The sequence below is a fragment of the Dendropsophus ebraccatus genome, chromosome 12 (assembly GCF_027789765.1).
Source record: "Dendropsophus ebraccatus isolate aDenEbr1 chromosome 12, aDenEbr1.pat, whole genome shotgun sequence".
Taxonomy (NCBI): Eukaryota; Metazoa; Chordata; class Amphibia; order Anura; family Hylidae; genus Dendropsophus; species Dendropsophus ebraccatus.
Window position 1 is genome coordinate 8,138,199 of NC_091465.1, and position 22,012 is coordinate 8,160,210.

A 22,012-nucleotide genomic window follows, 5' to 3' on the forward strand; every position below is an offset into this window, starting at 1 on the left:
AAGAGAAAAGCTCACACACAGATTTTTGTGTCTTCAGCAGAAAGCAGCAGCTGAGAACTGAGGGAAGGAGACTGAATAGATAATAACTAGAGATGAGCAAACTGGGTTCGGGTTCGAGTCGATCCGAACCCGAACGTTCGGTATTTGATTAGCTGGGGCTGCTGAACTTGGATAAAGCTCTAAGGTTGTCTGGAAAACATGGATACAGCCAATGACTATATCCATGATTTCCACATAGCCTTAGGGCTTTATCCAAGTTCAGCAGCCACCGCTAATCAAATGCCAAACGATCGGGTTCGGATCAACTCGAGCATGCTCCAGGTTCGCTTATCTCTAGTAATAACCTGTATGGAAGGAATTGTTAGTCTCACCATGGGCAGCAACATATCGGAAGTTATGTGTGAGTGGAATACCCCTTTAATCCTTTCCTCGCTCGCGGACAGATTGTGGCTCACGCTGTGCAGGTCACTTACCGATTCCTCTTCTCTTTCGCAGCTTGTCCAGAAGGAACGTTCGGTCTGAACTGCAGCCAGAAATGTAACTGTAAGAACGGAGGAACGTGCGACGCCATCACCGGCCAGTGCCGCTGCCCCCAGGGAGTGAGCGGGGAGTTCTGCGAGGATGGTGAGGGTCTGGTGATGGAATAACGGGATGGACGCCATTGCCGTAGGAGTCTGTGTATTCATCCGTCTTCTCTCGCAGGTTGTCCGAAGGGATATTACGGTAAAAACTGTAAGAAGAAGTGTAACTGCGCCAACAAGGGCCGATGCCACAAGATCCACGGAGCCTGTCTGTGCGAGGCCGGCCTCTATGGGCGCTACTGCCACCTAGGTGAGCTACCTGCATACTGCATGTGGGTTGACACTGGGGGTCATACTGAAGTCTGGGGGGGTTCTATAGGAAAGCCTGTAATGTGTCATCACCTATAAGATGCTGAAAACAGGAACCAGCTGATCATCTCTTGTGCATGGCGGCCTCCTGACCTCCCCCGATATCAGAGAAGAGAAGAACCAGACATGATGGGTTTTGGCTGCCTGATCCTTTGGTTAGCTAGAAGTTAAAGCGGTTATCCAGCACTACAAAAACATGGCCACTTTTCCCACAACTCTTGTCTCCAGTTCAGGTGCGGTTTGCAATTAAGCTCCATTTACCTCAATGGAACTGAGTTTGAAACCCCACCCTATGTAGTCATCAGGTGAATGAACAAGCTGCATAATTATGTGTATGGCCAGCGTGGAGGATCTCATTGAATTGGTAGGATTCACTATTTTGAGTATAGTTCTGGCCCTTCTACTTCTGGACTGGAAAAGCATCTGCTTTGTTCCAAAAACAGCACCACCCTGTTCTCAGGTTTTGTGCGGTATTACAACTCTGCTCCATTCACTTCAAAAGACTGAGCTTCAAACTCCCCCCCCCCCCCCACACACACACACAACCTGAGCACAGGAGCGGTGCTGTTTCTAGAAAAGAACGGCCATGTTTTTCTAATTCTGCATAACCTATTTAAAGGGACATAAAACCTAAACATAATTGAGATGAAAAGATAGAAACACAAAGCAAATCCGCACCATTTGTCGATCGGGTAATTAAAAATGATTAAAAAAGTACAAACATGCAGTGAGGTTGTCTCCATAATTCAGCAGGGATACCTGAAGGGGGTGGAGCTTAAAGTGAGTCAGTAGGTTTATGGTGTCCTATCTAAAGCATTAACTAGTGACAGAGAAGCTGAGCAGAATGATGGATCACTTACATTGTTCTGTACAGCTGGTACAGAGATCTCCTCCTGAATAGCATGGGCAATAAGTAGTCCTCTCCATTATGTGCGTGAGCTCAGTAGTCCTGGATATTCATGAGAAGCAGAAAACTCCGCCCACCAGCTGCTGATTGGCAGTTATCTATCCATGCTGTGTATAGGCGGTCACCTGTCAATCAGCAGCTGGAGGGCGGGAGGAGGGGTGTGGCAAGAATCCTATTCTCCTGCATATTAGTAGAACGGATGAACAGACTTATGTAAGTACACTAGTTTATGCTGCCCTCATTTAAGGCGGAATAAACCTAGTGACAGATTCCCTTTAACTGGAGGGGGTGTAGAATGGAGAATTTCTGGAAAATATATCGGGAGAATATCGACAACCTGATCTTTTAATTATTTTTTCACTTTATTCCTATGTTTAGCATGCCCAAAGTGGACGTATGGCCCCGGCTGTTCAAAGGAGTGCGCCTGTGTCCAGAGCAATACGCTGGAGTGTGGTAAAAGGGACGGCATGTGCAACTGCAAGCCCGGCTACCAGGGAGCGGCCTGCGAAAACCGTACGTATCAAAGAATCAATACATCTAAGAGTAGAAAACATTTTCACTTTCTTTCAGAAACAGTGCCATCCCTGTCCTCAGGTTATGAGCGGTATTGCAGCTTGGTTCCATTGAAGTGAATGGAGCTAAGTTGTAATACCACACCTGAGGACAGGGGTGGCGCTGTGTTTGAAAAAATGCAGTTGTGTTTCTCTTATCCTGGATAACCCCTTTCATTTAAATTAGTTTATAATTGGAAATAAATTTAGTTCATCATGTGCCTATATAGCGCTTTTATGGACGGTATAAGACTAAGATTATTACTGAACGGCTTCTTTGCTTTTATAGAATGTGACTCAGGATTTTATGGAGTTGGCTGCAAAAGTAAATGCAGCTGCCAGCAAGGCGTGTCATGTGACCACACAAACGGGAAGTGTCTGAAGCAATGTCCTCTGGGATACCACGGAGAGAACTGCGACCAAGGTAACACAGGACAACGGAAGGGAGTGGTCCGGGCAGCATTGGGTCTTGTTCACATGTACTAATCTGCTATGTGCACCATCTGCGCTCCACTCCCCGGCCCATCCCACCCATAGACTGTTGAGGAGAGGCGCTACCATGCCCCCCCCCAGCTGTATGTCGGGATTGCAGCGGGTCTCACTAAGTATAATGATATATAAAACACAAAAGATACAAACATAAAAAAAGTTTCCAGCAGATTCTCCCCGGTTACGGCCCATCCGGGAGCATCGATTGGGCTCCGGCCTCAGTAATGAAATTCCAATTAAGATGCTTTAGTGCCGTGTTTACATTGATCTGGACCCAGACTCCATCCATCATGTAACACGGACTATCCGGCTGAATCTTTATAGCTGCAGCCAGTGGGCCCCGACTGTGCCATTTGCTTAGGGGATTGATTTTGCCCTGGGGCTGGGTTAAAGGGGTACTCAGGCGAAAATATTTTTCTTTCAAATCAAAAGGTTTCAGAAAGTTATACAAATATTGTAAATGACTTCTATTTAAAAATCTCCAGTCTTGGAGTACTTATCAGCTGCTGTATGTCCTGCAGGAAGTGGTTTATCCTCTCCTGTCTGACACAGTGCTCTCTGCTGCCACCTCTGTCCATGTCAGGAACTGTCCAGAGCAGGAGAGGTTTCTATGGGGATTTGCTGCTGCTCTGGACCGTTCCTGACATGGACAGAGGTGGCAGCAGAGAGCACTGTGTCAGACTGGAGAGAATACACCACTTCCTGTAGAGCATACAGCAGCTGATAAGTACTGGTAGACTGGAGATTTTTTAATAGAAGTGAATTAAAAATCTTTAAAACTTTCTGAAACCAGTAGAGTTTAACCTCTTAAGGACGCATGATGTACCCGTACATCATGCGCCCGTAAGAGGTGTTCAGAGCAGGGCCATGCGGCGACCCCTCTATTAACCTGCAATGAGAGATCAAAGTGTATATACTAGAAGTCCCCCATGGGGGAATAACCCTAACCCCAGGGGGGAATAACCCTAACCCCAGGGGGGGAATACCCCTAACCCCAGAGGGGAATACCCCTAACCCCAGGGGGGAATACCCCTAACCCCGGGGGAATACCCCTAACCCCAGGGGGGGAATACCCCTAACCCCAGGGGGGGAATAACCCTAACCCCAGGGGGGGAATAACCCTAACCCCAGGGGGGGAATAACCCTAACCCCAGGGGGGGAATAACCCTAACCCCAGGGGGGGAATAACCCTAACCCCGGGGGGGAAATAACCCTAACCCCAGGGGGGGAATAACCCTAACCCCGGGGGGGAAATAACCCTAAGCCCAGGGGGGCTTCTAGTATATGTGTAAAAAAAAATAAAAAAAATAATTATTAGTAAAAAGCCGCCTCCCCTAATAAAAGTCAGAATCACCCCCCTTTTCCCAGGTTTTAAATAAAAGTAAATAAATAAATAAATAAATAAACATGTTTGCTATCGCCGCGTGCGTAATCGCCCGAACTATTAATTAATCACATTCCTGATCTCGCACGGTAAACGACGTCAGCGCAAAAAATCCCAAAGTGCAAAATTGCGCATTTTTGGTTGCATCAAATCAGGAAAAAATGTAATAAAAAGTGATCAAAAAGTCGTATATGCGCAATCAAGGTACCGATAGAAAGAACACATCATGGCGCAAAAAGTGACACCTGACACAGCCCCATAGACCAAAGGATAAAAGCGCTATAAGCCTGGGAATGGAGCGATTTTAAGGAACGTATATTTGTTAACAATGGTTTGAATTTTTTACAGGCCATCAGATAAAAGAAAAGTTATACATGTTACATATCGTCGTAATTGTAACGACTTGAGGAACATATATAACAAGTCAGTTTTACCCCAGTGCGAATGGCGTAAAAACACAATCCCCCCAAATAAAAGGAATGCGATTTATTTTTTCAATTTCACTACACTTTGAATTTTTTTCTAGTTTCGCAGTGTACTTTATGGAAAAATTCAGCCTGTTATTGCGAAGTACAATTAGTGACGCAAAAAATAAGGGCTCATGTGGGTTTCTAGGTGGAAAAATGCAAGTGCTATGACCTTTTAAGCACAAGGAGGAAAAAAACGAAAACGCAAAAACGAAAAGTGGCCCCGTCCTTAAATAGTTTTTGCTAGAGTACCCCTTTAAAGGGATTGTCCACTTTAGAAAACCCACCCAGTCTAATACAGTTAATAAAAAAAGGGGCAGGTGGGGTCTCTGTTCAGAAACCTGAACTCTTGGCCATATAGTAATCCCACCGTCCTGTATCACACATAGCTCATGGATTTTATTGCACACTGTGTAATACCTCATTTCTCCTCTGGGGGGAGCTGCTGCATGGTTCCTCACAGGTTACAGCTGGTCGCTGAGGGTCCTGGTAAAGCAAGGGTAGGGAACTGTTGGTCTCCAGCTGTTGTAAACCTACAACTCCTATCATGCTAAAGCTTTGGCTATCCAGGCATGATGAGAGTTGTAGTTTTGCCACAGCTGGAGAGTCGAGCTTCCCTACCCCTGCGGTAGAGAATATAATGTGATCAGCTTATTGTCAGGGAGGGGGGTGGGGGTTCCTGCTCATGGATTGGGCCTTCTGTTCTCTGAGACGTTGCGGCACCACCAGGGCTTCTCTATGTACATTGTCTGCTCTGTGTAATAAGTATCTTGTTATATTGTGTTTCTGTTATTTTTTGTCTTGCACCCAGAATGCCCTGCAGGGACGTACGGGCTGAGCTGTTCAGAGTCCTGCACATGTGGGGGCGCTCCGTGCAACCATGTAGATGGAACCTGCATCTGCCCAGCGGGTAAAACTGGCACTGACTGCTCCAAAGGTAACCAGGAGGCACTCTGTATATTGCTGTATATTACTGGGGAACAGTCAGGGACATAGTCAGGGACCAGGGTGTCAGTCATCCAGGGATCCTGGGGCCCAGAGTTCCCACTGCACCATAAGATGGCAATGTGGTTTGTGATGGGGCTGGTTTATAAATTTAATGTAAATTGAGATATATCTTCACCAACTATTTTGCATTTTTTACTTTTTGCTTTTAAACACCATTAGCAGGCAGGTTAGCCATCTGCGCTCCTGACAAATCGTATCTACTTTCAAATCAACTGGTTTCAGAACGTTATATAGATTTGTAATTTTCTTCTATTTAAAAATCTCCAGCCTTCCAGTACTTATCAGCTGCTGTATGCCCAGCAGGAAGTGGTGTATTCTTTCCAGTCTGACTCTCCAGCTCTCTGCTGCCACCTCTGTCCATGTCAGGAACTGTCCAGAGCAGCAGCAAATCCCTATAGAAAACCTCTCCTGCTCTGGACAGTTCCTGACATGGACAGAAGAGGCAGCAGAGAGCACTGTGTCACACTGGAGAGAATACACCACTTCCTGTAGGACCTACAGCAGCTGATAAGTACTGGACGATTGGAGATTTTTAAATTGAAGTAATTTACATATCTGTGTAAAAAAACCTGACCCCTGATGGTAGTCATGGTTCCAGCTTGGGTGGGTATTGCATAATTCCCCCCTGGTATTCTGGGCCTCTGAGGTCACTACAGCCCTACAGCGCGCAGTCAACAGGAGTAGTAGTAAATTTGCCCCTTTGTTCAGGATTTACAAGCCACGTTTTGGAGCTGAGGAATTAACAAGCGGCCTTGAGGTCTGGGCTTGTAAATTCTTCCCATTCTTGTGCATCTGTTGCAGACTGCCCCATAGGACGCTGGGGGGACGGCTGTCGAGAGACCTGCGCTCTGTGCGACAACGGCAGCTGTGACCCCGCCACAGGGAAGTGTGTGTGTGAGCCGGGCTACACCGGGGACCACTGCCGGGACCGTAAGTGACATCTAGTATCACTTAGTATCAGTGACTCCCACCCTGTGGCTCTCCAGCTGTTACAAAACTACAACTCTCCCATGCCAAGACAACCAAAAGCTATCTGGGCATGATGGGAGTTGTTGTTTTGGAATAGCCAAAGGGAATGTAATGTAAGGGAAATCTACACTGACGATTTGGTGGCCTGTTGACTGTCTATCTATCTGTAGGATGCCCCTTCGGCTGGTTTGGTCACGGCTGCCAGTCACGGTGCCTTTGCCAGGATGACGGCCAATGTGATCCTCTAACCGGCAGATGTACCTGCCCTCCTGGATTCACAGGACACAACTGCAGGAGAGGTAAATATGTGCCACACTATTCCAATAGCCCAGCATCCAACAGCCCAGCATCCAACAGCCCATTATCCAACAGCCCATTATCCAACAGCCCATTATCCAACAGCCCAGCATCCAACAGCCCATTATCCAACAGCCCATTATCCAACAGCCCATTATCCAACAGCCCATTATCCAACAGCCCATTATCCAACAGCCCATTATCCAACAGCCCATTATCCAACAGCCCAGCATCCAACAGCCCAGCATCCAACAGCCCAGCATCCAACAGCCCAGCATCCAACAGCCCAGCATCCAACAGCCCAGCATCCAATAGCCTAGCACCCTTATATATTATGAATCTCACCGGTTCTGATCTTTATATAACGTTTCTTGTTTTACAGCCTGTGACAGCGGGTACTGGGGAGCTGACTGTGTCCACAGCTGTAACTGCAGCAACAGTTACTGGGGCTGTAACGCTGTGACGGGGGAATGCGCCTGTGAATCCGGATACACTGGAAGGCAATGTGATCAGAGTAAGTTCATGGCCTTTGACGCGCTCATCAACACCACAAGTCCCAGCAAACACTGACAAAGCTCTGTTTATTTCCCAAACTGACCTTGGCTCGGGAAAACCATTGTACCAAGCAAGATCAGTTCCCTTATAGTGCCAGTCATACCAGTGCTCAGTATGTTATGAAGATATGATAACCTAGACCCCTAGCATCATAGCAGTGGCCGTTCTTACCAGTCCTATTATCATCTGCTCCATGCCTGGCCTCTACTGACAGCCAAGGATCCTCAGGGGCGGAGCCTATCATAGCTTATAATTACACAGCTTCCTCTTTCTGCACTGGCGCAGCCTTCTGGCACTGTTCTGCCAAATCATTGGTGGGTCAGGTGCCATGGATTGGTGTTAATGGGTAAAATAGGGCTCCTGGGCTTTACCTTAATATCTGCTTCCCACACTATGCTGGTTCAGTCATGTCATCACTGTGGATGAGAGTGATGGCCTAGATGCCACATTATTTAAACCACAACACCAAGACACTATAGGCACAATATGACCGAGTCACCTGGACATTATGTCATTATATGGCACTGTACGGCGGAGCACCCTGGGCATTATATGATGGGCTTGTATGGCCCTGCATGGTAAAGTCCCCCTGGGCCCTGTATGGCAGACTCCCCTGGGCATTATATGATGGGCTTGTATGACACTATATGGCGGAGTCTCCCTGGGCCCTGTATGGCAGACTCCCCTAGGCATTATATGATGGGCTTGTATGACACTATATGGCGGAGTCCCCCTGCATTGTATGGCTTTATTGTCTGGACACTGTAAGGCAGTTTTACCCAGACCCCACACTTGTCCTGGCACTTATATTCCATCCTTTTTTTTTTCCAAATTACTACAACCCTTCTCATTCTTTTCTATCCCCCCAAATCATTTCTAAGTCAGTTATAATAAAAAAAGGAAATATAAAGCCCTCCTCCAACGTCTATGCTGCCCCAATAGATCCTGCCGCTCTGGCTACTCATGTTATAGATGCCTCCGGTCACATTACATCATCCTGACTGTCTCCTTACTCCCCCAGAGTGCCCGGCGGGCTGGTATGGATCAGACTGCCGCCACCAGTGTCAGTGTGAGAACGGCGCCCTCTGCGACCATGTGAGCGGAGCCTGTACCTGTACCCCCGGCTGGAGAGGGACCTACTGTGAGATTGGTGAGTACAGCCATGCTTGTATGATCAGATATGGGGGTCTCTGGATAGATCTCCAGCAGGACGACAGATCACATGGAGGAAAGACTTGATTCAGATTCCAGACTCCTCTTGTCTTGGATGTGTATGTTACATACTGTATAACTGGAGACGTCCGTTCACATGTCTGTGACCTTCTTACAGCCTGTCCAGAAGGATTCTATGGGACCGATTGTGCCAACAGCTGCCAGTGCGCCAATGGTGCCAGCTGCAACCACATCACTGGCTCCTGCACCTGCCAAGATGGTTGGGTGGGATCTACATGCAACCAGAGTAAGTTATGTGACCTGCAGATACAACCACTTTACTGTTATCACCTGTACCGGCTTAGATACACCTGCTTTACTGTTATCACCTCTACCGGCTTAGATACACCCGCTTTACTGTTATCACCTATATCTGCTCAGATACACCTCCTTTACTGTTATCACCTCTACCTGCTCAGATACACCCACTTTACTGTTATCACCTCTACCGGCTTAGATACACCTGCTTTATTGTTATCACCTGTATCGGCTCAGATACACCCGCTTTACTGTTATCACCTCTACCGGCTTAGATACACCCGCTTTACTGTTATCACCTGTATCAGCTCGGATACACCTCCTTTACTGTTATCACCTGTACCGGCTCAGATACACCCACTTTACCAGGGGCGTAACTAGAAATGTCTGGGCCCCATAGCAAACTTTTGATTGGGGCCCCCCCGCCCCCCCCCCCTCTCGATCGACCACTATGCCATCAACACACTCAGCTCTACACAGGTCCTGTACACCATATAAATTACAGTACAGTTACATCAGGTGACTTACAGGAGACGTCTTCTCTGATCGGAGTTATTCCCTTTTCATTTTCTTTTCCATCTGCCCTGGGCCGTTATGAGAACTTCTCCGGGCCACGAATCCACAGAATCTGCCAGACAGACATATTAGGCTCCACACTCTGTCACCATCCTCATCTCTAACAACTGCACATCTGTACTGTCCCCTTTACACCCACATTTAGTGTGTAGGCTGACTCTATGTGATCCCATTTTAGTATATGGCCCTCCTCTCTGTCGCCCCTCCTTATAGATAGCTTCCTTATGTTGCCCCCCCCCCGCTGTCCCCCTTATAGATGCCCCCCATGTTGTCTCCTTATAGATGGTCCCCTATGTTGCCCCCCCTATAGATGGCCCCCTCTTCCCCTATATTGTCCCCTTATAGATGGCCCCCTTTCCCCCTTTATTGTCCTCTTATAGATGTTCCCCTCTCCCCCAATGTTGTACGTTTATATCCCCCTCTCCCCCTATGTTGTCCCCTTATAGATGGCCTGCTCTCCCCCTATGGTGTCCCCCCCTTATAGATGGCCCTCTCCCCCCCCTTCCTTATAGATGCCCCCCTCCCCCCCCTTCCTTACAGATGTCCCCCTCCCCCCCTTCCTTATAGATGGTCTCTCTCTCCCCCCTCCCTTATAGATGCCCCCCTCTCCCCCCCTCCCTTATAGATGCCCCCCTCTCCCCCCCTTCCTTATAGATGCCCCCCTCTCCCCCCCTTCCTTATAGATGCCCCCCTCTCCCCCCCTTCCTTATAGATGCCCCCCTCCCCCCCCCTTCCTTATAGATGCCCCCCTCTCCCCCCCTTCCTTATAGATGCCCCCTTCTCCTCTCCCCCCCTTCCTTATAGATGCCCCCTTCTCTTCTCCCTCCCTTCCTTATAGATGCCCCCCTCTCCCCCCTTCCTTATAGATGCCCCCTTCTCCCCCCTATAGATGCCCCCTTCTCCCCCCCCTTCCTTATAGATGCCCCCTTCTCTTCTCCCCCCCTTCCTTATAGATGCCCCCTTCTCTTCTCCCCCCTTCCTTATAGATGCCCCCTCCTCTTCTCCCCCCTTCCTTATAGATGCCCATGCCCCCTTCTCTTCTCCCCTCCCCCCTTCCTTATAGATGCCCCCTCCTCTTCTCCCCCCCTTCCTTATAGATGCCCCCTTCTCTCCTCCCCCCTTCCTTATAGATGCCCCCTTCTCCCCCTTCCTTATAGATGCCCCCTTCTCCCCCCCCTTATAGATGCCCCCTTCCCCCCCCCTTATAGATGCCCCCTTCTCTTCTCCCCCCTTCCTTATAGATGCCCCCTCCTCTTCTCCCCCCCTTCCTTATAGATGCCCCCTTCTCTTCTCCCCCCTTCCTTATAGATGCCCCCTCCTCTTCTCCCCCCCTTCCTTATAGATGCCCATGCCCCCTTCTCTTCTCCCCTCCCCCCTTCCTTATAGATGCCCCCTCCTCTTCTCCCCCCCTTCCTTATAGATGCCCCCTTCCTTATAGATGCCCCCTTCTCCCCCTTCCTTATAGATGCCCCCTTCTCCCCCCCCTTATAGATGCCCCCTTCTCTTCTCCCCTCCCCCCTTCCTTATAGATGCCCCCTCCTCTTCTCCCCCCCTTCCTTATAGATGCCCCCTTCTCTTCTCCCCCCTTCCTTATAGATGCCCCCTTCTCCCCCCCCGAGAAAAGCAAGTTTAAAAAAAAGAAAAAAACTCACCTAACAACACGCTCCCCCGTCGAGCCTTCTTCCTGTCACCCCCTGTCTGATGCGCGGCTGCCGTCTGATGACGCGTCCTAGCCCCGGCAGCGCGCGTATCATAGAGTTCTGTGTGGGCCTGTGGCTGCGACTTCCGGCACACGTCTGTGCCGGAAGTCGGGGCCGCAGCACAAGCCCACACAGAACTCTATGATACACGCGCTGCCGGGGCTAGGACGCGTCATCAGACGGCAGCCGCGCATCAGACAGGGGGTGACAGGAGCGCTGTGGACCGGTCCCGTGCTCCTCCTGGCCCAGTGACTCCTTTTCCCTATGGTTGGGGAAAGGAGTCTCCGGGTCCGGAGGAGCACGGGACCGGCCCCCGGCTACAGCACCCGGGAGGCATGCTCAGCCGCCGGGTGCTGCAGGATATGTCAGCTCCAGGGGCCCGCGTCACGGGCCCCTGATGCGGCGGGGCCCCGTAGCAGCCGCTACGGCTGCTACGGCGGTAGTTCCGCCAGTGCACTTTACTGTTATCACCTCTACCGGCTTAGATACACCTGCTTTACTGTTATCACCTCTACCGGCTCAGATACACCCGCTTTACTGTTATCACCTATATCTGCTCAGATACACCTCCTTTACTGTTATCTCCTGTACCGGCTCAGATACACCCACTTTACTGTTATCACCTCTACTGGCTTAGATACACCCGCTTTACTGTTATCACCTGTATCGGCTCAGATACACCCGCTTTACTGTTATCACCTCTACCGGCTCAGATACACCCGCTTTACTGTTATCACCTGTATCGGCTCAGATACACCCGCTTTACTGTTATCACCTGTATCGGCTCAGATACACCCGCTTTACTGTTATCACCTGTATCGGCTCAGATACACCCGCTTTACTGTTATCACCTGTATCGTCTCAGATACACCCGCTTTACTGTTATCACCTGTATCGGCTCAGATACACCCGCTTTACTGTCATCACCTGTATGGGCTCGGATACAGCATCCTTATCATGCCTGGTATACACTTTATTAGATATTCCATCTCTTGCTAATAGGCAATAATATAAGTAAAATAATAATATAAATCAAGGAGTGCGTCTGTAGTAAATGATGATTAGCTGATTTAGTGACTGTGACCCGAAAACCTCTATAATTATATCTGGAAAAGCTGGGTGACCCCCAGTATCAGGTGTATTACAGCTGTCACAGGGCTGGTCTCAGAAAGGTGGATGGCACCACATGGCAGCCATACTGCTGGTTACTTTGCCTTCCAAGAAAAACATATAACTAAGATAGGGTATGTTCACAGGCAGAACTCCACAGCGGAGCCCCCGCCCCGGAATCCCACCTGCCTCAGTGTGTCAATGGGATGCCTCGCATGCTTCTGCTCAAAGAATGACACACTGAGGCAGGTGGGATTCCGGGGCGGGGGCCCGGGATTCCGCTGTGCAGTTCTGTTTTACTCAGTGTGAACATACCCAGAACTTTGTATGGTGCGGAGTGCTGCGTTCAGCGATGTATCATAGGGGACTGTTATGTTATAGCCTTATAATGTACATGTTATTACACAACACCCTGTAGAATGTGGCGACAACAGATACGGAAGAGGCTGCAGGGAGACGTGTCTCTGTTACAATGGCGCCAAGTGTAACCATGTCAGCGGGGATTGTATCTGTGCGCCAGGATGGACCGGGCTGCGGTGTCAGCAAGGTAAGCCAGGACACATCAACTACATTCATTCCATTAAAGGGATTTTCTAGAATTTGAAATAAACCAAGCTGCTTTGGTCCAGAAACAGCGCCCTCTTTTCGACTACAGCACTGCAGCTCAGTTTCATTGAAAAAAATTGAACCAAGTTGTAATACGACAGACAACCTGAGGACTAGAGTGGTGCTGACTTTATTTTTTAAAGAGGATTTCTTTAAAGGGGTACTCCACTCACACATAACTTGTGATATGTTGCTGCCCATTGTGAGACTAACAATTCCTTCCATACTTGTTATTTATTCAGTCTCCTTCCCCCAGTTCTCAGCTGCTGCTTTCTGCTGAAGACACAAAAATCTGTGTGTGAACTTTTCTCTCTGTCTCCCGCCCGCTTCTGAGACGGATGATGTAAACAAGTCACTGGCTGGCTGTATCTGCAACTTTGTAGCTTCTTTGTAATGCTGCGTGGGAGGATTAGTCACAGTGAGTTCATCAGCAATTTGACCTCAGATTAATCCTCAGAGAGAAAAGCCCACACACAGATTTTTGTGTCTTCAGCAGAAAGCAGCAGCTCAGAACTGGAAGAAGGAGACTGAATAGATAATAAGTATGGAAGGAATTGTTAGTCTCACCATGGAACGCAACATAGCAAAGGTTATGTTTGAATGGAGTGCCCTATAAATGTTGTATTGTACCACTATATACTGTAGAGACATTAGATTCAGTTTAAAAAAATATTGCTTATAACTTTTCTGGTTGTCTAGAACTGTAAAGAGTTAAGAGAGTAGTCCGGCAAAATTTTTTCCTTCAAATCAGCTGGTTTCAGAAAGTTGTATAGATTTGTAATTTCTATTTAAAAATCTTCAGTCTTCCAGTACTTATCAGCTGCTGTATGCCCTGCAGGAAGTGCTGTATTTTCTCCAGTGTGACACAGTGCTCTCTGCTGCCACCTCTGTCCATGTCAGGAACTGTCCAGAGCAGCAGTAAATCCCCATAGAAAACCTCTCCTGCTCTGGACAGTTCCTGACATGGACAGAGGTGGCAGCAGAGATCACTGTGTCAGACAAAAGAACATACACCACTTCCTGCAGGACGTACAGCAGTTGATAAGTACTGGAAGACTGGAGATTTTTAAATAGAAATAAATTACAAATCTGTATAACTTTCTGAAACCAGCCGGCATTTCGCTTTAATGTCATATTAACACTACTGTCCAGTGTTTGTATAGCTGAGCAGATTGATATGTCCACAAAAAACGTTGGTAGCACTCCAAATGAATAACGTGATTTATTTAAAGTTTAAAGGATAACGGCAGCAACGTTCCAGCGCCTACAATTGGCACCGTTCTCAAGCCAAGTGTCAGCAGATTGATATATACTTTTTTTATGGGAATAGATTCAGATTATCTTGTAATTTGTTCATGTAGTCATGTGGGTGGAGCTAATCAGTGATTGACAGTTCTGTCCATATGCACAGTTATACAGATGCGACTGTCAATCACTGAATAGGACCGCCCACCCAACTATGTAACTATACTGATTTGTCTTTCTCCAGCTTGTCCAGATGGTTTCTATGGAGAGAAGTGTCTTCAGCAATGTATCTGTAGGAACGAAGGGACCTGCAATCACATCACAGGCCGCTGCCTCTGCCCTAAGGGGTGGATGGGATTGGCGTGTGAGCTGGGTAAGCCATACCTGTCTTATATTCCTTTTACATGATTGGCGATATCGTCAGTTGTTTGCATTGCCTTCCGAAGGCACAGCCAATCACGTGGCCAGGCCACACAAGCGATCACTGTATTGTTCGTGAGCCCATTTAAAGGGAATGTGTCATCAGAAAATGACCTATTTTTTAAGAACTTTTGGTGAAATGTTTTCAAATTTTCAGTTTTTCTATCTATATTATAAAATAATCCTGATATCTTGCAGCCTTCATTCTCACGAGTTGGTGTTTTCCCGCTTCTTGTTGTCTTACTGACATCTTTCCACATTTACATCTGATTCTCTCTTTCTGCCCCAGAATGTTCTCCAGGAAAATACGGAGACGACTGTTTGCAAAACTGCACCTGTCAAAATGGCGGCTTATGTGATCGTGGCTCAGGCGCCTGTATGTGCCCAGCGGGGTGGACTGGAGAGTCTTGTCAGACAGGTAGGTGAAGCCATTAGGTGCGGCGGGAACCTGAATAAATAATAACAGCATGTAGAGTGATAGAGAATCTGTGGTGGCTTCTCTCTAGGGTTTAGGATACATGGAACAATGGACTTACCCAACTTCTCTGGGGTCCTGAATGGTAACAGTGCAGCCATATGGGTAGAAGACTGGTCAGGGGTTTGGATAGCTCATAAGTTCTAGAGGACTCCTTTTACATTCACCGGGTTCTACAAGATTAGAAAATACACAGCTACTTTCTTTCTAAAACAGCACCACCCCAGTCCTCAGGTTGTGTGCGGTATTACAGTTCAGCTCTATTAACTTCAATGGAACTGATTTACAAAATCCCACGGTCAAGTGGAGAGGTGCTGTGTTTGGAGGAAACATCTTTTTCTAAGACTGGACAACCCCTTTAAGATAACTCATCAATAACATCTGTCGCACCCCTCATTGTTTACCAGGGATGATAATATATGTTTGTACTCCCAGAAAAGTGTTTGTCACTTTAATATTTTTAACATGTCAAAAGGTATTTTTTTAATTTTTGGTTGGTGCGTGTCAGCGTTCAGACCTTCACCAATAACTAGCCAGAGCAAGGAGAAGAGCACAGCTGTGTGCTTCTCTCCCTGGCTCACTGTTTCACACGTCTCATTTCGAGTTTTATGGTGGGTTTATACAGACAGATTATTAAAGCCAAAGCCAGAAATGGATTTGAAAAGAGTTTTTCCTTTATAACCTGTTCTCTGTTTATAAATCCAACCCTATGCCCTAATCCACACTCCACTGATCATGGAGCAGAGCAGCCCGTAGTGAATAATATATAGAACATAACCCGTAGGTAGTTAGGAATGCATAAGATAGGATTCTCACTTCTCTCTGTATCCACTGATAATGGATAGAAAACATATAGTAAAACCAATTGTATGTTGCAGCCTGTCCCGCAGGAACATATGGAGTCCAGTGCCTGGAGAAATGTGAATGTCGATATGGTAATTCCTGTCATCACATTACTGGAGCCTGTGACTGCCCCACAGGATGGAGAGGAAAACACTGTGATAAGCGTAAGTAACCGAGCTACAGGATACATCCAGACGATAACAGATTATATACAATACATACAACATACATTCTGTATGTATATAGTCCCCTGCTTACTAATACCCTTTATATAGTCTATGTACAAGAATATAACTACTATAATACTGCTCCTATATACAGGAATATAACTACTATAATACTGCTCCTATATACAGGAATATAACTACTATAATACTGCTCCTATATACAGGAATATAACTACTATAATACTGCTCCTATATACAGGAATATACTACTATAATATTGCTCCTATATACAAGAATATAACTACTATAATACTGCTCCTATATACAGGAATATAACTACTATAATACTACCCCCTATATACAGGAATATAACTACTATAATACTGCTCCTATATACAGGAATATAACTACTATAATACTGCTCCTATATGCAGGAATATAACTACTATAATACTGCCCCCTACATACAGGAATATAACTACTATAATACTGCTCCTATATACAGGAATATAACTACTATAATACTGCTCCTATATACAGGAATATAACTACTATAACACTGCTCCTATATGCAGGAATATAACTACTATAATACTGCCCCCTACATACAGGAATATAACTACTATAATACTGCTCCTATATACAGGAATATAACTACTATAATACTGCTCCTATATACAGGAATATAACTACTATAACACTGCTCCCTATATACAGGAATATAATTACTATAACATTGCTCCCTATATACAGGAATATAACTACTATAATACTGCTCCTATATACAGGAATATAACTACTATAATACTGCTCCTATATACAGGAATATACTACTATAATATTGCTCCTATATACAGGAATATAACTACTATAATACTCCTATATACAGGGATATAACTACTATAATACTGCTCCTATATACAGGGATATAACTACTATAATACTGCTCCTATATACAGGAATATAACTACTATAATACTGCTCCTATATACAGGAATATACTACTATGATATTGCTCCTATATACAAGAATATAACTACTATAATACTGCTCCTATATACAGGAATATAACTATTATAATACTGCTCCTATATACAGGAATATAACTACTATAATACTGCTCCTATATACAGGAATATACTACTATAATATTGCTCCTATATACAAGAATATAACTACTATAATACTGCCCCCTATATACAGGAATATAACTACTATAATACTGCTCCTATATACAGGAATATAACTACTATAATACTGCTCCTATATACAAGAATTTAACTACTATAATACTGCTCCTATATACAGGAATATAACTACTATAATACAACATGAAGAGAAGGAGCTGCTGCACATCACACCTACTGCTGACACTAATGCCAGTCGGCTACATTTAAAAACCAACGCCAGGATGTTGGTATATAATATGATCAAACCATACTGCCCCATGTACCACATACCGGTCTCTGATACACAAGTCCCTACTCTAAAACAGCACTGTGCCGATCAGCGACCACCAACCCCACAAAGCAAGCGACAACAGGGGAGGGAGGACCATAAAATGACCCTGCAACCCCAATGTCACGGGACCAATCCCATGGGCCCCCTATAGAAGCTTTGGACATATACAGTAGATGAGTATTTCTTGTAATCTTTCTCAGCTTGTCTCCCGGGCTCATATGGTGACCAGTGCTCGAAGCTTTGTAGTTGCCCCCATGGGACCCCCTGTAATCACATCTCCGGGGAGTGTGGCTGTCCCCCAGGATTCACAGGCAATGGATGTGACCAGAGTAAGTGGCAAAGAATAAGAAGCAGACTGTCTTACTGATCCTGTGCCGTCCATTACATGTCTTGTCCTCCGCCTCCAGCTTGTGTTCCAGGAACCTACGGATTGAATTGCGGCAGCATCTGTCAGTGTCCCGGTCAGCATCAAGACTGCCACCCAGTGACCGGGGAGTGCATCTGCGCTCCAGGCTATCATGGACACACCTGTCAGCTAAGTAAGCGCCTTATTAGAATTGACTCAGTCGCCCCTAGCAACCAATCAGATTCCACCTTTTATTCCTCACAGATTCTCTTGAAAATGAAAGGTGGAATCTGATTGGTTGCTAGGGGGCACCTGCGCCAATTCTACTTTATACCATGTTTGATAAATCTCCCTCATGGTTGTCACCAGAGAATCCCTTTAAGTTTGTGGTCCGGTTGAGAACGGTTGCTATGGACCTGCCGCCTGACAACCCTATGTATAATTGTCCCCTTCACTGAGCGTTATACATGTTCACATTCCAGAATGTACCAGCGGATATTACGGCCGAAACTGTGAGCATGAATGCAAATGTAAGAATGGCGGCCATTGTGAAGCCACCACAGGAGCGTGCCATTGTCCGGCGGGTTATGTGGGGGCCGACTGCGGCACTGGTAAGTACTGCCCTAGTGTTCACTCACTTGTGTTACTGTGGATACGACGCTGTCATCATGTCTTGTCATTGGTGATTCCCTTATAGTGTGTCCTGCGGGGAGGTATGGAAATGGCTGCGCCCATGTGTGTCACTGCGGCCCCAATGGATCCTGTGATCATGTGACTGGCGACTGTGTCTGCGCCCCTGGAAGACGAGGAAAGAACTGTGAATACGGTATGGGGGGGGGTCTGGCTTCCTTAATTAGGAGACAACACATGGCTCATATGGCCTAATAGAGAAAATGGCGGCCACTTAAAGGGATAATCCAGAGGGAAAAAATAGTTTGAAATCAACTGAAAGGAAGTGATATATTCTCTCCAGTCTGACACAGTGCTCTCTGCTGCCACCTCTGTCCATGTCAGGAACTGTCCAGAGCAGCAGAGGTTTTCTAGGAGGATTTGCTGCTGCTCTGGACAGTTCCTGACATGGACAGAGGTGGCAGCAGAGAGAACTGTGTCAGACTGGAGAAAATACACCACTTCCTGCAGGACATACAGCAGCTGATAAGTACTGGAAGACTGGAGATTTCTTTTTTTTTTACATAGAAGTAATGTCCAATATTTGTATAACTTTCGGAAACCAGTTGATTTAAAAAAGTAAATTACAAATCGATATAAACTTTTTGGCACCAGATGATTTGAAAAAAACCAAAACCAAGTTTTCCTCTGGAGTTCCCCTTTAAGCAGAACATGAGAATAAAGTAAAATGAAATGAATAGAGTTATGTTAGATACGGTCAGGACCCCCAGCCCTCTGATACAGACGCTTTATGTTTCAGTCTGCAGCAAGGATTACTATGGGGAAAACTGTCGGCAGGTTTGCTCATGTAAAAATGGAGGATTGTGTAACCCGACCAATGGGACGTGCCGATGTGGTCTGGGGTGGACGGGCGTCACCTGTGAGGAGGGTAAGTACTGTGTTTTATAGGGGAATCTGTCAGCTGTAATTCACAGAGATGCTGTATAGACAGGGAGACACATGTGACCTCTGATATATCCACCTGTGCTTCCAGGATGTATAGGATGGTCCTCAGAGGATGTCCATTTCCTCCTGAGGGGGCGTAGCACTGCATGCTAGTGGTTGCTTGCTTAGAAGAAGAAATAATTTAAGTCTCTCAATCCTTGTCAAGGGTCCTAGCTAGAGTCAGGCCCTGGCTGGACTTTAGCAGGAACTGCGTCTGGTCTTGCTCTCTTTCTGGACATAAGTAGACGGCCCCTACCCCCCACCAGGAACTAGACTCCTTCTCTAGGGGCTTACTAAGCTTCCTGTGATTGGTGGTGGCTGTGTTTATAATAGAGAAGAGATAGCATAGGGTAGAAAAAGGAGGGAAAGTAGTCTGCACCCATTACTGGACAAAAGAATAACATGTGTCAAAAACAGTTCACCCAATACTTTCCTCAGCTGTGCACAGAATAAGTTACATAGAAACAGTAGTGACACCTAGTGGGGGAAACATAGAATACACTTAGGACATCTTCCCCACCTGAGAGAGAACTTTACAGGTGCATAAGAAACTTAGTGCAGCACCTTGTATCGGGGCACTACACAAGACCTCAGGATTATTTCATAATATAGATAGTAACGTGGAAAATTAGAAAAATGTCACCAAGAATTCTTAGAAATATGTTTACCATAAAAACCAGTGATTTACTGAGGACACATTCCCTTTAAAGAAGTCGTCCAGAATAATCAACAAATTTTCATAAGACCATAAAGGAATAGAGAAGGCTTCTCCGTTCTGTAGATTCATGTCTGTCTGTCTGGAGGACCTGTCCTGTATTATACAGACAGACCACTGATGTGAATGGGTATTGTGTAATACTTAAAGGGAAACTAGCAGCACAGTTATATGGGATATAAGCATGTCCATGCTGCCAGTTACCCTTTACCCTCTACTCTAGAGAAGCTGCCGGGAAGCTGAACACTTAGAGTCAGGTCTCCCCACAGATTACAGCTGATCCCCGGGGTCACAGAAGGGTCCAACCCTGTCCGTTGTTACTTTGACGTTGCTAAAGTGACAGGAACCCCCTAGTTAATCACTCCGAGACTTACAATGTATTCTCCATAATGGTCCATTTGGCTGATCTGGGACTGTGGGGTCTTATACAGCGGTGTATACTGTAGATGAGATTATTGCGTTCATTGATTCCAGAATGTCCTCCGGGGAGATACGGAGCCGGCTGTCAGCTGGAATGTTCCTGCCTGAACAATGGGACGTGCGACAAAGTGACCGGGACCTGTCAGTGCCTGAGGGGGTTCTACGGAAACGCCTGCCAGCATGGTAAGCTGCCAGTCTGTCAGGAGGAGGGAGCGGAGTCATTTAGGGGGTCCGACCACCTCTCCCAGTCCCCAGGGGGAGATGGCCTACATTATCTATACGCTTTCCTACAAGGCTTGGCCTTCCTATAGTAATACAGGATACAACCCATTCATTGTCCATCGAGTCTCTAATCTTGTAACAATAATGTAATGGAAAACAGAATGGAGGTATCTGTGGAGTTTGTCCCATTGTATACGGCTATGGTATACTATATTCACCTCAAAGACCTGTCCTCCTGGAATCTGAGAGTCTCTGGCACAGGTTGTGATAGACCATAAGAGTACACCATGGAAATACCGCTTAAAGTTATAATGTTGTAATAGTGATGCACTGGACCAGCGAGGGAAGCCTCTGGAGTATGGAGCATTCACATAGATCGCAGGTACACAGCCCGGAACACACTGACATAGCACTAACTAAGCCCCGCCCCCTCCTTACTGGTTTTCCTCTTTCGGTTGGTTACTGGGGCCAGTACAGAGCCTAACAACAGGCGGTGTGCAGGGAAGTGAGACACCTAAAGGGCAGGTATTCAGCTAGGGGTGTGGGCAGTGGTGTAGCTACCATGGAGGCAGACCACACAACTGCTATGGGGCCCGGGCCCCCCTGGCAGAGCATGGCCTCCATGGTAGCTACAACACTCACAGCAGCATCCGGCCGACACCACAGCTCGTCACCCAATGTATTATGGACTTTGGTTGTATATTAATAAAGGATATATGTGTTTTATCTAATATGAGGTGCAGCCCACCTGTACTCGCTTGTTCTTCTCTCTTTGGAGTATGGGAGCTGGCACTCGGTCCTGAGATATTGGCGGTGCCCACCAGGTCTCACTCCGGCCCTCTTATTCTATTCTGCAGTTTGTCCCCATGGTTTCCATGGAAATGGATGCCAGAAAATGTGCGACTGTGAGAACGGAGCCTGGTGTGACCCGGGGTCGGGGGTCTGCCGCTGCCCTGCCGGTTACTATGGAGACAGATGTGAGAGAGGTCAGTGCTGCAAAATGTCACAATGTAAATGATCCAGCGGCGAGGAGGTCAGATAAATAATACTGAGAGTCCATATCATAGAGGGTTATTGTTACACTGACTGCATTCTGAATTCTTTT

General features: G+C 46.6%; 1 protein-coding gene and 1 long non-coding RNA gene across 3 annotated transcripts in view; one reads left to right on the forward strand and one right to left on the reverse strand.

The window, feature by feature from the left end:
- The window catches only part of MEGF6 (multiple EGF like domains 6), a 252,506-nt gene that overhangs the window by 225,656 nt on the left and 4,838 nt on the right, over window positions 1-22,012 (forward strand). For both annotated transcript variants that reach the window (XM_069948606.1, XM_069948607.1), the window contains 21 exons: window positions 496-624; window positions 703-831; window positions 2,176-2,310; window positions 2,638-2,772; window positions 5,500-5,625; window positions 6,498-6,626; window positions 6,836-6,964; window positions 7,345-7,476; window positions 8,539-8,667; window positions 8,848-8,976; window positions 12,792-12,920; window positions 14,469-14,597; window positions 14,934-15,062; window positions 15,998-16,126; window positions 17,791-17,919; window positions 17,998-18,129; window positions 18,419-18,547; window positions 18,634-18,762; window positions 19,366-19,494; window positions 20,740-20,868; window positions 21,765-21,893. In XM_069948606.1, the coding sequence (XP_069804707.1) occupies window positions 496-624; window positions 703-831; window positions 2,176-2,310; window positions 2,638-2,772; window positions 5,500-5,625; window positions 6,498-6,626; window positions 6,836-6,964; window positions 7,345-7,476; window positions 8,539-8,667; window positions 8,848-8,976; window positions 12,792-12,920; window positions 14,469-14,597; window positions 14,934-15,062; window positions 15,998-16,126; window positions 17,791-17,919; window positions 17,998-18,129; window positions 18,419-18,547; window positions 18,634-18,762; window positions 19,366-19,494; window positions 20,740-20,868; window positions 21,765-21,893 (2,724 nt within the window). The remainder of the gene's footprint in view (window positions 1-495; window positions 625-702; window positions 832-2,175; window positions 2,311-2,637; window positions 2,773-5,499; window positions 5,626-6,497; window positions 6,627-6,835; window positions 6,965-7,344; window positions 7,477-8,538; window positions 8,668-8,847; window positions 8,977-12,791; window positions 12,921-14,468; window positions 14,598-14,933; window positions 15,063-15,997; window positions 16,127-17,790; window positions 17,920-17,997; window positions 18,130-18,418; window positions 18,548-18,633; window positions 18,763-19,365; window positions 19,495-20,739; window positions 20,869-21,764; window positions 21,894-22,012) is intronic.
- Window positions 14,189-18,735, reverse strand: LOC138769881 (uncharacterized). The gene is made up of 3 exons (XR_011359341.1): window positions 18,575-18,735; window positions 15,181-15,292; window positions 14,189-15,092 (listed from the first exon to the last, which is right to left on the reverse strand). It is a non-coding gene; the product is annotated as an uncharacterized lncRNA (long non-coding RNA).